At 36.5% G+C, this 12128-nt stretch overlaps 1 protein-coding gene across 5 annotated transcripts in view; it reads right to left on the bottom strand.

Moving 5' to 3' along the window:
• The window catches only part of b3galnt2 (beta-1,3-N-acetylgalactosaminyltransferase 2), a 34947-nt gene that overhangs the window by 10763 nt on the left and 12056 nt on the right, over nt 1-12128 (bottom strand). For all 5 annotated transcript variants that reach the window (XR_003937563.1, XR_003937566.1, XR_003937564.1 and 2 more), the window contains exons 5-7: nt 11666-11761; nt 11473-11583; nt 8320-8398 (exon numbers count right to left, since the gene is read on the bottom strand). Coding sequence is in view for 1 of the 5 variants with exons in the window: in XM_030156669.1 (XP_030012529.1) it covers nt 8320-8398; nt 11473-11583; nt 11666-11761 (286 nt within the window). In the remaining 4 variants the exon portion in view is untranslated. The remainder of the gene's footprint in view (nt 1-8319; nt 8399-11472; nt 11584-11665; nt 11762-12128) is intronic.

The following is a 12128-nucleotide window of genomic DNA, read 5'->3' as shown; positions in this document are numbered from 1 at the left end:
ATAAAAGGTAAATTTTTCAAAGGTGCACCAAATCCAGAATCAGATCCGGATCGAAAAAATTTCAATCCCTTGTGTTGACATCATCATACAGAAGCTGTATACCAAGTTTGAAGTCAATCAGAACTGGAGTTCCGGAGAAAAAGACGATTGAAATGTTTTCCCCATAAGAGCCCATGTTAAATTTTCCGTAAGTTCCCGGATCCAGAAGAAGATCCTGATCAGCATGTGGACATTATGTTTTGGTCATCTCCCCATCAGGGCTGGACTGTAGAAATTTACACTGGATATCATTTATATTTACTGAGTTATTGCATCCATCCACTTCCTATCTCTTATAATGGGGGAATTTTTCCAAGTCGCACCAAATCCAGAATCAGATCCGGATCCAAATAATTTCACTAACTTTTGCTGACATCATCATAAAGTAAAGTAAAGTAAAGTAAATTTTATTTATAGAGCACTTTTCACAGACAGAGTCACAAAGTGCTTTATCAATTCAAATCAGAATCAAATTAAGTTTACAGAGACCCAACAGAATCCTTCAGGAGCAAACACTTGTGATTGGTGACAGTGGCGAGGAAAAACTTCCCTTTAACAGCAGAAACCTCGAGCAGACCCAGACTCCTGAAGGATGGCTGTCTGCCTTGACCAGTTGGGGTTAAAGAGAGAGAGAGAGAGTAAAGGAGGAGAAAAGAGAGAGCGATAGAGATATAGAGAGACTGGGGGGGGGGGGGGTGACACATGGAGTACGTTATGATGAATACATAGAGTGTAGTCAGTCTGTGGTGGTCCTGGGTCAGGTGGGAGACTAAAAAGCCTTTTTGAACAGGAGGGTTTTGAGGTGTTTCTTAAAGCTCTCTACAGAGTCCATGGACCGTAGGTGTAGAGGCAGGTCATTCCATAGACGTGGTGCCACAGCTTTAAAAGACCTGTCACCGCGTGTGCTAAAACAGGTCCGTGGAACCATCAGCAGGTGCTGTCCTGAAGACCTCAAGCTACGAGTCGAGCTGTAGGGCTGGATCAGGGAAGCAATGTATGCAGGGGCCTGGCCATGTAGGGCCCGGAAAGTTAGCACAAGAATTTTGAAATGAAGACGATATAGAACAGGAGCCAGTGGAGAGATTTAAGGATGGGAGTGATGTGGGTTCTCCTGTTTGTGCGGGTCAGGAGCCTGGCAGCAGAGTTCTGGACAAACTGTAGACGGGCCAGCTCCTTCTTGTTTAAGCATGTAAACAGGCTGTTGCAGTAGTCTAAGCGAGAAGATACGAAAGTGTGAACAATCATCTCGAGCTCATTTGTGGACACCATAGATCTGAGTTTGGAGATGTTGCGTAGGTGGAAGAAACAGTTTTTGACTAGCTGTTTGGAGTAGAATTCTAAAGACATGTCCTGGTCAAAGATGACACCCAGATTCCTCAGTTTTGTCTTTACCGAGGAACTCAGGTCTCCAAGGTGATGTTTGATCCCTGGGATTGCACTATCCGGGGCAACGATGAGGGTCTCAGTTTTGCTGGAGTTCAGCTGGAGGCTGTTATCATTTAGCCACTGCTTCAGCTCTGACAAGCAGTTGATTAAGGAACTCAGTTTGTGGGGCTCAGAGGAGTTAAAGGAGCAGTATATCTGGATGTCATCCACGAATAGATGATAGGAGACATCACTGTACTGTCGGATAATGTGGCCAAGTGGGAGGACATAGAGTAAGAATAGGACTGGTCCCAGGACAGAGCCTTGGGGCACACCACACAGTAGATCCGCTGAGTCAGATTGGAAGTTGTTTATAAAGAAGCTGTATACCAAGTTTGAAGTCAATTGGAATTGTAGTTTCGAAGAAGACGATTGAAAACTCTGTAACGGACGACAGACGACGCATGACAACAATAGTTTACAGCCTGTCGGCCGGTAAGCTAAAAACTAGCAAACCTGCTCTAAAAACTAATTAAAATTAACTGAATTAGAGAAAAAAAAAGTCAAAACTAAATAAAACTATAATGAAAAATCCAAAACTATTAGAACCTTGGTAGGTAGGGGATTGGTGGATCTTTGTCCAAATCTAACCCTAACTTGTCCTGTCCTCAGTGACACTTTCAGGCCTGAACAAGTTGAATTCACTCTGAAAGGCAGGAACAGCTGCCATAGGTAAACAAATGAAACTGACACGGTGTCCACCCTGTTAATGCTGTAACCTGGGAATTTGGTGCAAAACAAGATGGATGCCCATTGGCCCCTCCCATTACCTTTTTTTTTTCTTTTTTATATTTTTGCCGGTTTTATTTCCTTAAATGCTATCGGCCCATCACCACTTGAAACACATCACCGATCTGAGAACCTGCCAGTAAAAGTGTTGATTTTCTGTTTTGTTAATAACAGACAAAACCTGCAGGTAAAACAATGAGGGTTGAACAACGAGTGGTTTGAGATGTTATCAAACTATTTTGATGACACACTTTACTTTTATACAAGGGTTTTAAGTGACAACATGATGCATTCAGATTAAATGGATGGGAAAAAAATTATCTTAAATGAGACATTGTTTACTTTATGTTCAGGAGTTATTGTATTGTTATGTAGTGATAATACAGACGTCACACTACACACAGATTTTTATTCAGCTATGGATTAGTTTAGTTGTTATTTTGTTAATTTTGGTCTTTGTTTTTTTTTTGTTTTTTTTTTAGTTATATTCATATTTACTTATTAAATGCATTATTTTGTTAATTTTTTTAGGGTCATTTTGTTTGTTATTTTTGTCATTTGTCAGCTATTTTGTTCTATTTGGTGTTTTTCTTGGATATATTGTTTGTATTTCGTAATTTAACAAGGTATTTTGTTTATTTTTTTGACCATTTAATACTTTTTTTTGGTAAATTTTTTAGTGTTTTGTCAGTTATTTAGCTCTTGTTTATTTTAAGGGAATATTTTGGGAATTACTAATTTTTCTTTTTTTTTTTTTTACTTATTTTGGGCACTTGTAGACTTTTTGATGATTATTTTGGTCATTTTGTTACTTATGTTAGCCATTTGTTTGCTATTTTGTTCTTTTTTCTGTTTTTTTTGCTTATATTGTAATAATTTGCTTATTGGTAAGGTATTTTGTTCATTTCTGTTGTTCTTTTATTGGTTGTTTAAATTTTTTTGGCTCATTTGGTGATTGATTTGTTTGTTTGTTTTTTTGTTTTGTTTTTTTGGACTTTATTTTTTATTGTTTTCCCTCCCATGACCTTAGATTGGATTTAAATCCCACCGCTACTTCGCACAAACCACTTTTAACTTGGACTGCGCACTTTGCCCCTGCTCACTCATGCATGAAAACCTGGGTATGTAAATCTGGACAAATATCCACCAATCCCCTACCTACTGACGTCCAGAAAAGAAAATTCCAAAAATTATCAAACACGGAACTGGGGGTAATTTTTCAAAGTGTATAGTTTTTTTTGATACACCCTGTATATTCTATTTATACTATACTGAAAGACGACGTACCTGTGAAATAAAGAAAATGAGCAAAACAATCCATAAAATCAGAGGCTTTACGTCTGATTTTGCATCTTATGAATGGTTTCAAACCACAATATGTGATTGTTTTCAACTTTTCACCAAAAATAAGCCATTAAACTTCAGCACAAGGCATCTACATGACGAAATTCAAGGTGTTCTTCAGATCAGTGCAAATCAAGCTTTGACATAAAAGAGAACTTATACTACACCCAAATAGACGTACATGAAAACAACTAAAAGCAGCTAAGACAATGAAAGTATCTAAGACCAAATAAAAGTGGTTTGACAACAAAAAACACACACATAACAACACTAAACAATATTAAAGCAGATGTAGACACAGCATAACAACAGCTAATGGTGCTGTTTAGGTGAATAAATAGATTAATTGCACATTAGGAGGGAGGGAGGGAGCAGCAGAGTACAGTGCATTATTGTTTAAGTGTTCGTATTGTCCAGGGAAAGAAACTGAGGGGCTGAGGGGTGGAAGTGGGCGGGGCTTAGAGCAGCAGATCCTAAACTTAACCCTATAAGAAATCCCATTATAACGGGCCTGGAGTTATTTATGTTGTTTTTGCAATAAACATGTCAGAAAATTTCTTTTTTGCCAATTCTTTTGCACTTTTTTCCCAAAAAGAACTTAACTTTCAATATCTGTCCATTAATTATTATTATTATATGTAATATTTATCATGAAAACCAACTGTAAATGTTCCTAATGAAACTTTCTGAGTTTATATAAATAACCTTTCCTGTTTTTTCCATGTGTTGGTCCATTGTAGTTGTTCTAGATCATTGTGTGTCCATGTCCTTCTTGTTCTTTTTGGTTCTTTGGTGTCATTTGGATCCAGTTGATAGTCTGTGTTCACTTTGGGTCTAGTTGTAGACAGAGCCGAACATTTCACTGACAAAAACAACCATCATCTGATTCAAATACACACACTGGATCTGTCTATGAACTGGAGAGATCTGACTATAGATTTACACATATACAAATCTACACACATTTAGAGAAGATTTACAGATATAATACAACTATCAATGAAATATGCAAACCAAGAAAAAAAAGTGAAAACAGTGGTGAAAAAAAAAAAAACAGCAAAACTTGATAAAAACATGTCAAAACACACAAGTAGAACACTCCAAAACAGCACTATCACAATTATATACAAGTATTTACAAGAATTCACCACTAAAACACTGATAAAAGTTACAAAAATCTTCAATCTTTCTCTCACCGACTGCACTCTGCTGCTCTAAGCCCCACCCACTTCCACCCCTCCCCCTCAGCCATTGCAGACCTCTACCCTCGTGTTCTAGACCAATAGAAAGAACCCAACCTCAGATAAAAGATGACGGTTAGATTTAGTCGATAGTGTAAACGGTTACAGTCATTTGAAGAACAGATGAAAAAATGTGACGTTGGAGACACAACCGTCTAAAAAGAGTTAAAGAAATCATGACATTTATCATAAAATATGAACTTAAATGACTGCATCTCCCTGGTCTAGTGTTCACGGACGTCTAACGAACAAAATAATAGTTTATAGCGTGTCATTATATAAGATTTTCAGTGAAAATGTGAGTTTTAATGACTGAGAAGAAAAAGTGAACAGGATGCAGAGAAACACCACAGAGGCCTTTTCCAATCATGACATAATCACTGTGATTATTGGAGCTAAATGTAATTATGCATCATCATTAGAACGGCTTCATTTCAGCTGGAAGAACGAACTGAAACCACTTATTTCAGCAGCGTTTCTGCATCATTTTCCCTGTTTTAATGACGTCGTCCGGAGGCGTTTAACTTCGACTGATCCCTGGTTTTATCAGTGAGTTTCCGTAATAAAAAAGGACTCCGTGATTAAACTGATACTGATAATTATTGCACAATAATCTGATCATTTCTCTGGAGAGAAGCAGCTCTGATTAGTGCAATCTAAAGTTTTTGTCCTTAGGGTCGATTCGTTTTCATTCTCAAATGAAACTAAATGTTCTGAATGTTCTACATGTAGATTTGTCAAATATTGTGACCACGAAGCACAGACGAAGATAAAATACGACCAAAAAAAAAAAAAAAAAGAGACACATTCATGAGTCGACTGTTAACAACAATAATGTAAAGTCAGTATTTTTCCAGTTTAAAGGCTGAGTTTTGAGCCTGAAACTGGTGAAATTAGGTGGTTTATTATAAGAAACCTGCAAACATCATTAATATGTAAACCTTTACCTGGAATCAGGGGTTAAAGGGTTAAAGCTGTTCAACTCTGGTCCATTAGTTTCAGTCAGAATCATTTTAGTGTAACACAAACCAGTGAATTAGCATTGATAGCAGAATATTTATTCATATTTAACCAAGTTCTGATCAGAAAACAGTAAAGATGACACAACGTTCATCATCATCTCTTCATAATGTGACTTATTTTTGCTTTTCTTTGTCTCCTTCAGTTTTATCAGTAGAATTAATCTTTGTACTGTTGGATCTGCTTAGTGTTAGCTTAGCTCTGTTAGCTTAGCGCTCCAGAGTTTGTCTCTTTGTTCTGTTGTTTTATTGAATTATTCCTGACACACGCTGGTCTCAGACTGGTTTACACATTAACAGAGTTAAGTGTTTCTTCTGTCTTTTAGCTGATGTTTTTTTTTTTATTGAACAATGAACAAATGAACAGTGTATATATATATATATATATATATATATATATATATATATATATATATATACACACATCATAATATTACATCAAAGTAGGATAGAAAAAATATTCACATTTTACAAAATATTTTACATTTCCAATATATAGATACAATGTAAATAAAAATAAATGAATAATAAAATTATATAAATTAAATAAGAATATATACATGACACAGTCTTTTTTATTTTACTTGCTTTAGAGTTCATAATGTTCTTCAAATTATCTAAATAATTGGAAAAAAGTGCTTTAAAAACATTAATGTTCGGATGCTGGTGTGCAGATTTAGTGCAAAGAATGTGAAATTTGGCAAATATTACTAAAAGGTTGATAATATATCTTTTTTCTGGATTTATTTTATCAGTTTGTGAACGGCCAAATAAAACATGTTGAAAGTTCAATTTACATGAAGGGTCAATTTTGGTGTTTATGGAATTATTTAAATCAATCCAAAATACATGACATGTTTCCTCTGTGTTGCTGCAAAAAGAACAAAGAGTATCAATATTTTTCTTATATTTTACAAGATAGGTCTTTTTGCTGATGTTCCTCTGGTTCCATGGATTTACAGAATGCGTATACTGGTAGAAGCATCGAGGAGCGTTACCATGGCAACATGGACAGAACAGATGAAAACCACATAAAAGATGGTGGTTTTGTGGTTTTAACTCTTCTTTATCGTCAGAACATTTCACAAACGTACAACTATAACATCCAGAGCTACTGCAAAGATACAACATTTGCTCAACGTCGACATGAAGACGAATAATTAAGTAAAACAACAAATTAAATCAAATGTGTTTTATTTATCATGTAATTCACATGCAAATCTGAGCTAAATTTAAATTATAACTATAACTATGATAGTTTCTGCCAGAAAATGAATAAAAATTAATCTGAAAGACTAAAATGACACAACAATAACAACAGTCATGATACTGGTGTGTTTGTCTTTTTACATCTTTAACAAATAAAACTACAACTTACATGTAGTTTATTCAACTTTCACTCAGGACCAAAAATCAGCCTTTAAACTATAAAGAAATAATGATTTAACTCACAATTTACATGTAAATCTGAGTTAAATTAGAATTAGAAACATTATTATGCCAAAAAAAATAAGGAAAAAACATCCTGAAAAACAAGATAAACTGTATTAACAATAATGGTTTGTCTTTTGCATCTTTTTGAACTGTGTAAAAATACAAATTACATCTGGTTTTTGTGCCTTTTACAAATAAAACTAAAAATGACATCTTTCAAACATAAAGAAATAATGATTTACCTTGCAATTTACAGTTTCTGCCAAAAAGAAATAATTAAAAAAAAAACAAACAACAACAACAAGAAGAACAGAAAATACACTGTAATAACAATAATAGTTCATCTTTTTGCATCTTCTAGAACTAATGCAAAACTACAAATTACATCTAGGTTCTCTCAGTTTTCATTCAGGATCAAAACTCAGCTTTTAAATAATGAAGAAATAATAATTTGACATGTTTTGTCGTAACATTTGCTGATGATGCTGCATTTTATGCATCTAAATTATGTTTAATCTGTACTGTGTAGTTTATACATATTAACTACGATTAGATTTATAATGAATCAGTGACACAAAATGAGCAGAAAAAACACTTCAAATGATGATACTGATTATTGTTTTGATAAATGTACGTTTTCATCTCACAGAGCCCGAACAGTAACAGCTCCAGTATTTTTCCAGGATGAGACATAAAACAGTCGTTATGTTTGTGTGAATAAATGTGGGTTTAATAAACCTGTGTCTGTTTTTCTGAACGCATCATTAATTCTGTTTTCAGATGCTGAACGGGGAATTTCCTTATCTCCAAAATGACTATGAATCCATTTGACATCAACACAAATGCAAACACACGCAGGCGGAAAAGTCCATAAAAACACAACCCGTTACAGCAGAAAACATGTTATTTCCCATTTGGTGTGAAAGTAAAAAGGCCTGAGGTGGAAAAAAGCAGCAGCAGCTCATAGAACCGGACAAAGTCAATAACGGTTGGGTTTTGTTTCTTTTAAATATGAGCTGTGTTTTTGGCTCCTAGACTGATTTTGATTTCTTGTCGTAAAAAAGTTCAGTTTATTGATGCCAACTCACCGTAGATGGTGAAGGTAAAACCTCCGGCCAAACCCGGGAATCCCAGAGCGCTTCGATGAGGCAGGATGCCCTCAGCGATCTGAAAACACACAAAATACACAAAAAAAAAAAAAATCAGACAGATTAAGGACAAGAACCCAGAACCAGAACTCCTCTGGGTTCTATGGATACTGTTAATATTAGCGTCGTTTCACTGTCAACCTGCGTTACTACTGTTCAGGAATAATCTCCATGACGACCAGGCTCTGTTTTCATTCAAGCCCTGGGTGATTTTCATACAGAAAACCCTCCGTTTACTTTTATTCACGAACATTTTCGCATCAAGACCAAAGGACAAATTTGGCATCTCCTCAAACTCACAAAAATACATCATGAATTATAACAGATCGACATTTATCTGGGATTGAATGTTTGTTAGTTTAGCTTTAGTATTGCTCATTATTATTATTACTATTATCGTTTTACTGTAATTATTAAACTCTATACATGCCAATCTGATGTCTTCTCACTAGTTGTTACTTTATGCAAAAAAAAAAAACCCTTTCTGTTAAAAATCAAACCCTGTTAATTGCACTCTAATACTAATTCTCCACTGATTTCCACTCAAACCTGTTGGTTCAGATCAGGTTTATCCAGAACAGTAAAGTTACAGTAATGATAGGAATGACAGTGTAAATACCAAGGTTATTATCATTAATGAAAACTAACGAAATGATGAAAACTAGAATTGTAAAAACATTTTCATTAACTGAAATAAATAAAAACTAGAATTAAAAGAAAAAAAACCCCGATAACTAACTGAAACTGTATTGTGTGTTTACAAAATTAACTAAAATTTATAAAAAATTATGGATAAAATTCCCTTCATTTTCGTCTTTGTCAATGTCAGATTGATACAAAATTGATTTATTTCCCTCAAGCAATTTTAGCTGCTGGCACTGTATGATATTTAACGGTCCGTCACTTGTGGTTTCCAGTCGTCTTCTGGTCCCCACTCTACCTGGAAACATGGAGACTAAAGCTGGGAGACAGCAGCAGAGTCCTGTCTGGGATTTATTTGAATACAACGGAGAAGAAGAGAAAAGATACGACTAAACTAAAATTAATACTAAAACTAAACTAAAACTAATTATTTAGAAAACAATTTAAAACTAATAAAAACTAACAAACCTACTGTAAAAACAAATTAAAACTAACTGAATTAGAGGAAAAAAAGTCAAAACTAAATAAAACTAAACTAGAATGAAAAATCCAAAACTATTAGAACCTTGGTTTACTCTAGTAGTTTTCATTTACGTCCCTCCCTGTGTTTGCTTTTGACTGTTCCCTGAGTTCTGACAGACTTTGGAAAAACTGCATTTTCCCATCATGCACCATGGTCGTGGAATAATCTACAAAAAACTATAAAACTACATACATTCATTTCTATTAATGATTTTAAAAGTATCATGCAGAATGCAGTGAAGGAGGAATGTCCCTGTTTTTCTTGAGTCCATTATGGTTGAATAGTTGTTCTTGTGTTTTACTGTGTCTCATGTTTGTGTTTTATGTTTTTTGGACTCTGTATGGCTGATACCTTGGACAGGTGTCCCTTGTAAAAGAGATTCCTAATCTCAATGGGACTTCCTGGTTAAATAAAGGTAAAATAAAATTAATTTTTTTTAAAAAATGTAGTCGACAGGATTAATTGTAAATTTCTTCCCTTATAAAATAAATCTGTGTAATTTTGTTCACTCATTTTAATCCTTAGATGTTACTTGATGCTTCCATATTTTTTCTACCTTCAGGGGTGTTCCCTGATATAAAAGGATTTACAACATATTCATGGGATGATCAGCATTTCTGACTTGCTGTTGGCCATCTTGGTTATGAGTAGGGATGGGAATCGAGAACCAGTTCTTTTTGAGAACTGGATCCCAGTAGCTCGATTCCTTGGGATCGTTTTCCTGCCTGCTAAACAATTCTGCTTATCGATTCCACCTTTGTTGCGTATGCGCAATGACGTCAAGCGTATGCTGCATTGTTTTGGTCAGAAGGTAGCCAACATGGTGTTGAGGCAGAAACGGTCCAAACAGACCACACCAGGTCTAAACAGACCACACCAGGTCCAAACAGACCACACCAGGTCCAAACAGACCACACCAGGTCTAAACAGACCACACCAGGTCCAAACAGACCACACCAGGTCCAAACAGACCACACCAGGTCTAAACAGACCACACCAGGTCCAAACAGACCACACCAGGTCCAAACAGACCACACCAGGTCTAAACAGACCACACCAGGTCTAAACAGACCACACCAGGTCCAAACAGACCACACCAGGTCTAAACAGACCACACCAGGTCTAAACAGACCACACCAGGTCCTCTTGTAACATTTGCACAGCTTCCATGTCTTCTAAAGGTGGAATCCCTCCAATCTGCTCAAACATTTATCCACAGCATGTGATTCACTTACAGGAATGTCACGTATTTGATGCGCTACTTAGCGACACTTGTGAATGTAGCGGCAGAGTGAACACTGGACCTAGTTCCAGTTCCACTGTGGGCAACAAACGTCGTACCCCCTCAAATACAAGTTTCCGAAGGTAGGGGAAGGGAAATGAGGTGAACAACAACGGGAGACGAGCAGAGCTGAACCGGTTCGACGTAGTGGAAATGCAGCAATAGAGGAATTAGTAAAGAGTCTTAAGTTTCACTTTCAGTCCCCCCCCCCCCCCCCCCCGCCGGGCCTGGCGTCATCTGTTATTATTTGTACATACTGTATATGTTGTATTTTCTGTGCAGAGATGGAAATATAAAAGACAGTTAATGCAAACACACCTGTTAGTACTCTTTTATTCCCTCACCCAATGAGAATCGATAAGAGAATCAATGAGGAATCGGAATCGTTAAATTCTTATCGATTCCCATCCCTAGTTATGAGTTTTTCTTTTTCTTTTAAATACACTTCCCAGACTGTCCACTAGGTGTCAGTGTATGTGATGATGCACCAGCGTCCCCTGTGTCAGCTGATATGAACTAAAACAACAAACACATGAATATAGAAGAGAACAGCTGGAGAACAGAGGAACCCTGGGATGAAAGGGTTAAAGTCTTATAAGCCCCGCCCCTACATCACATCAGCTTTGCAGCCGTGTTGGACATGTACCGAGGAGATCTTGAGGACGCCGCCTCCGTTGTTGAGCTCCGCCGTCGAAGCGTTGACCAAGGTGAGTCCACCAGGGTCCGGACTCTCCCAGACCAGCGTCCCCTCAAAACCCTGCATTCAACACAAACCACATTTCACTGACGTTTCGCCGACCGATGGTGATGAGGATGATGGTGAAGATGATGACGCTGACCTTAGGCAGGATGAACTGCTCCACCGGTTTGTACCAGACGCCGTTCACCAGCGTCCCGGTGCTGACGGCGCTGAAGCGAGCAGTGACCACCGCTTCCTGGACACAAAAACACATGTTGGCTGTTTGGAAGGAAGTGACCATATTAGGACAAAAAGGGGTGTGGCTGAGCTAATAATAGGTACAACTAACTCAGGAAAATAGTAAATATCAAGTTTGAGATGTGATTAATAGAGGAAACATTTACAGATGAACTAAAACACTTATTATAAAAGGCCTGACAAAACTAGGGATGCAAATTATTGATTAATTCATTAATCGTTAGTTGGTTGCCCTTATCGATCGATTAACGATTAATTGATAAGCGGCGATTTTCCTGAGAACCTGAATTTCTTTTTCAATATGGTCTATAAGAATAAAAGCTAAATATTGTTTACATACTTCATGACAAAAGCATGTCATATTC

This window comes from Sphaeramia orbicularis, chromosome 15 (genome assembly GCF_902148855.1).
Source record: "Sphaeramia orbicularis chromosome 15, fSphaOr1.1, whole genome shotgun sequence".
Classification (NCBI taxonomy): domain Eukaryota; kingdom Metazoa; phylum Chordata; class Actinopteri; order Kurtiformes; family Apogonidae; genus Sphaeramia; species Sphaeramia orbicularis.
Note: the sequence above shows the minus strand (reverse complement) of the source record. Positions and strands in the feature narration are given on the sequence as shown.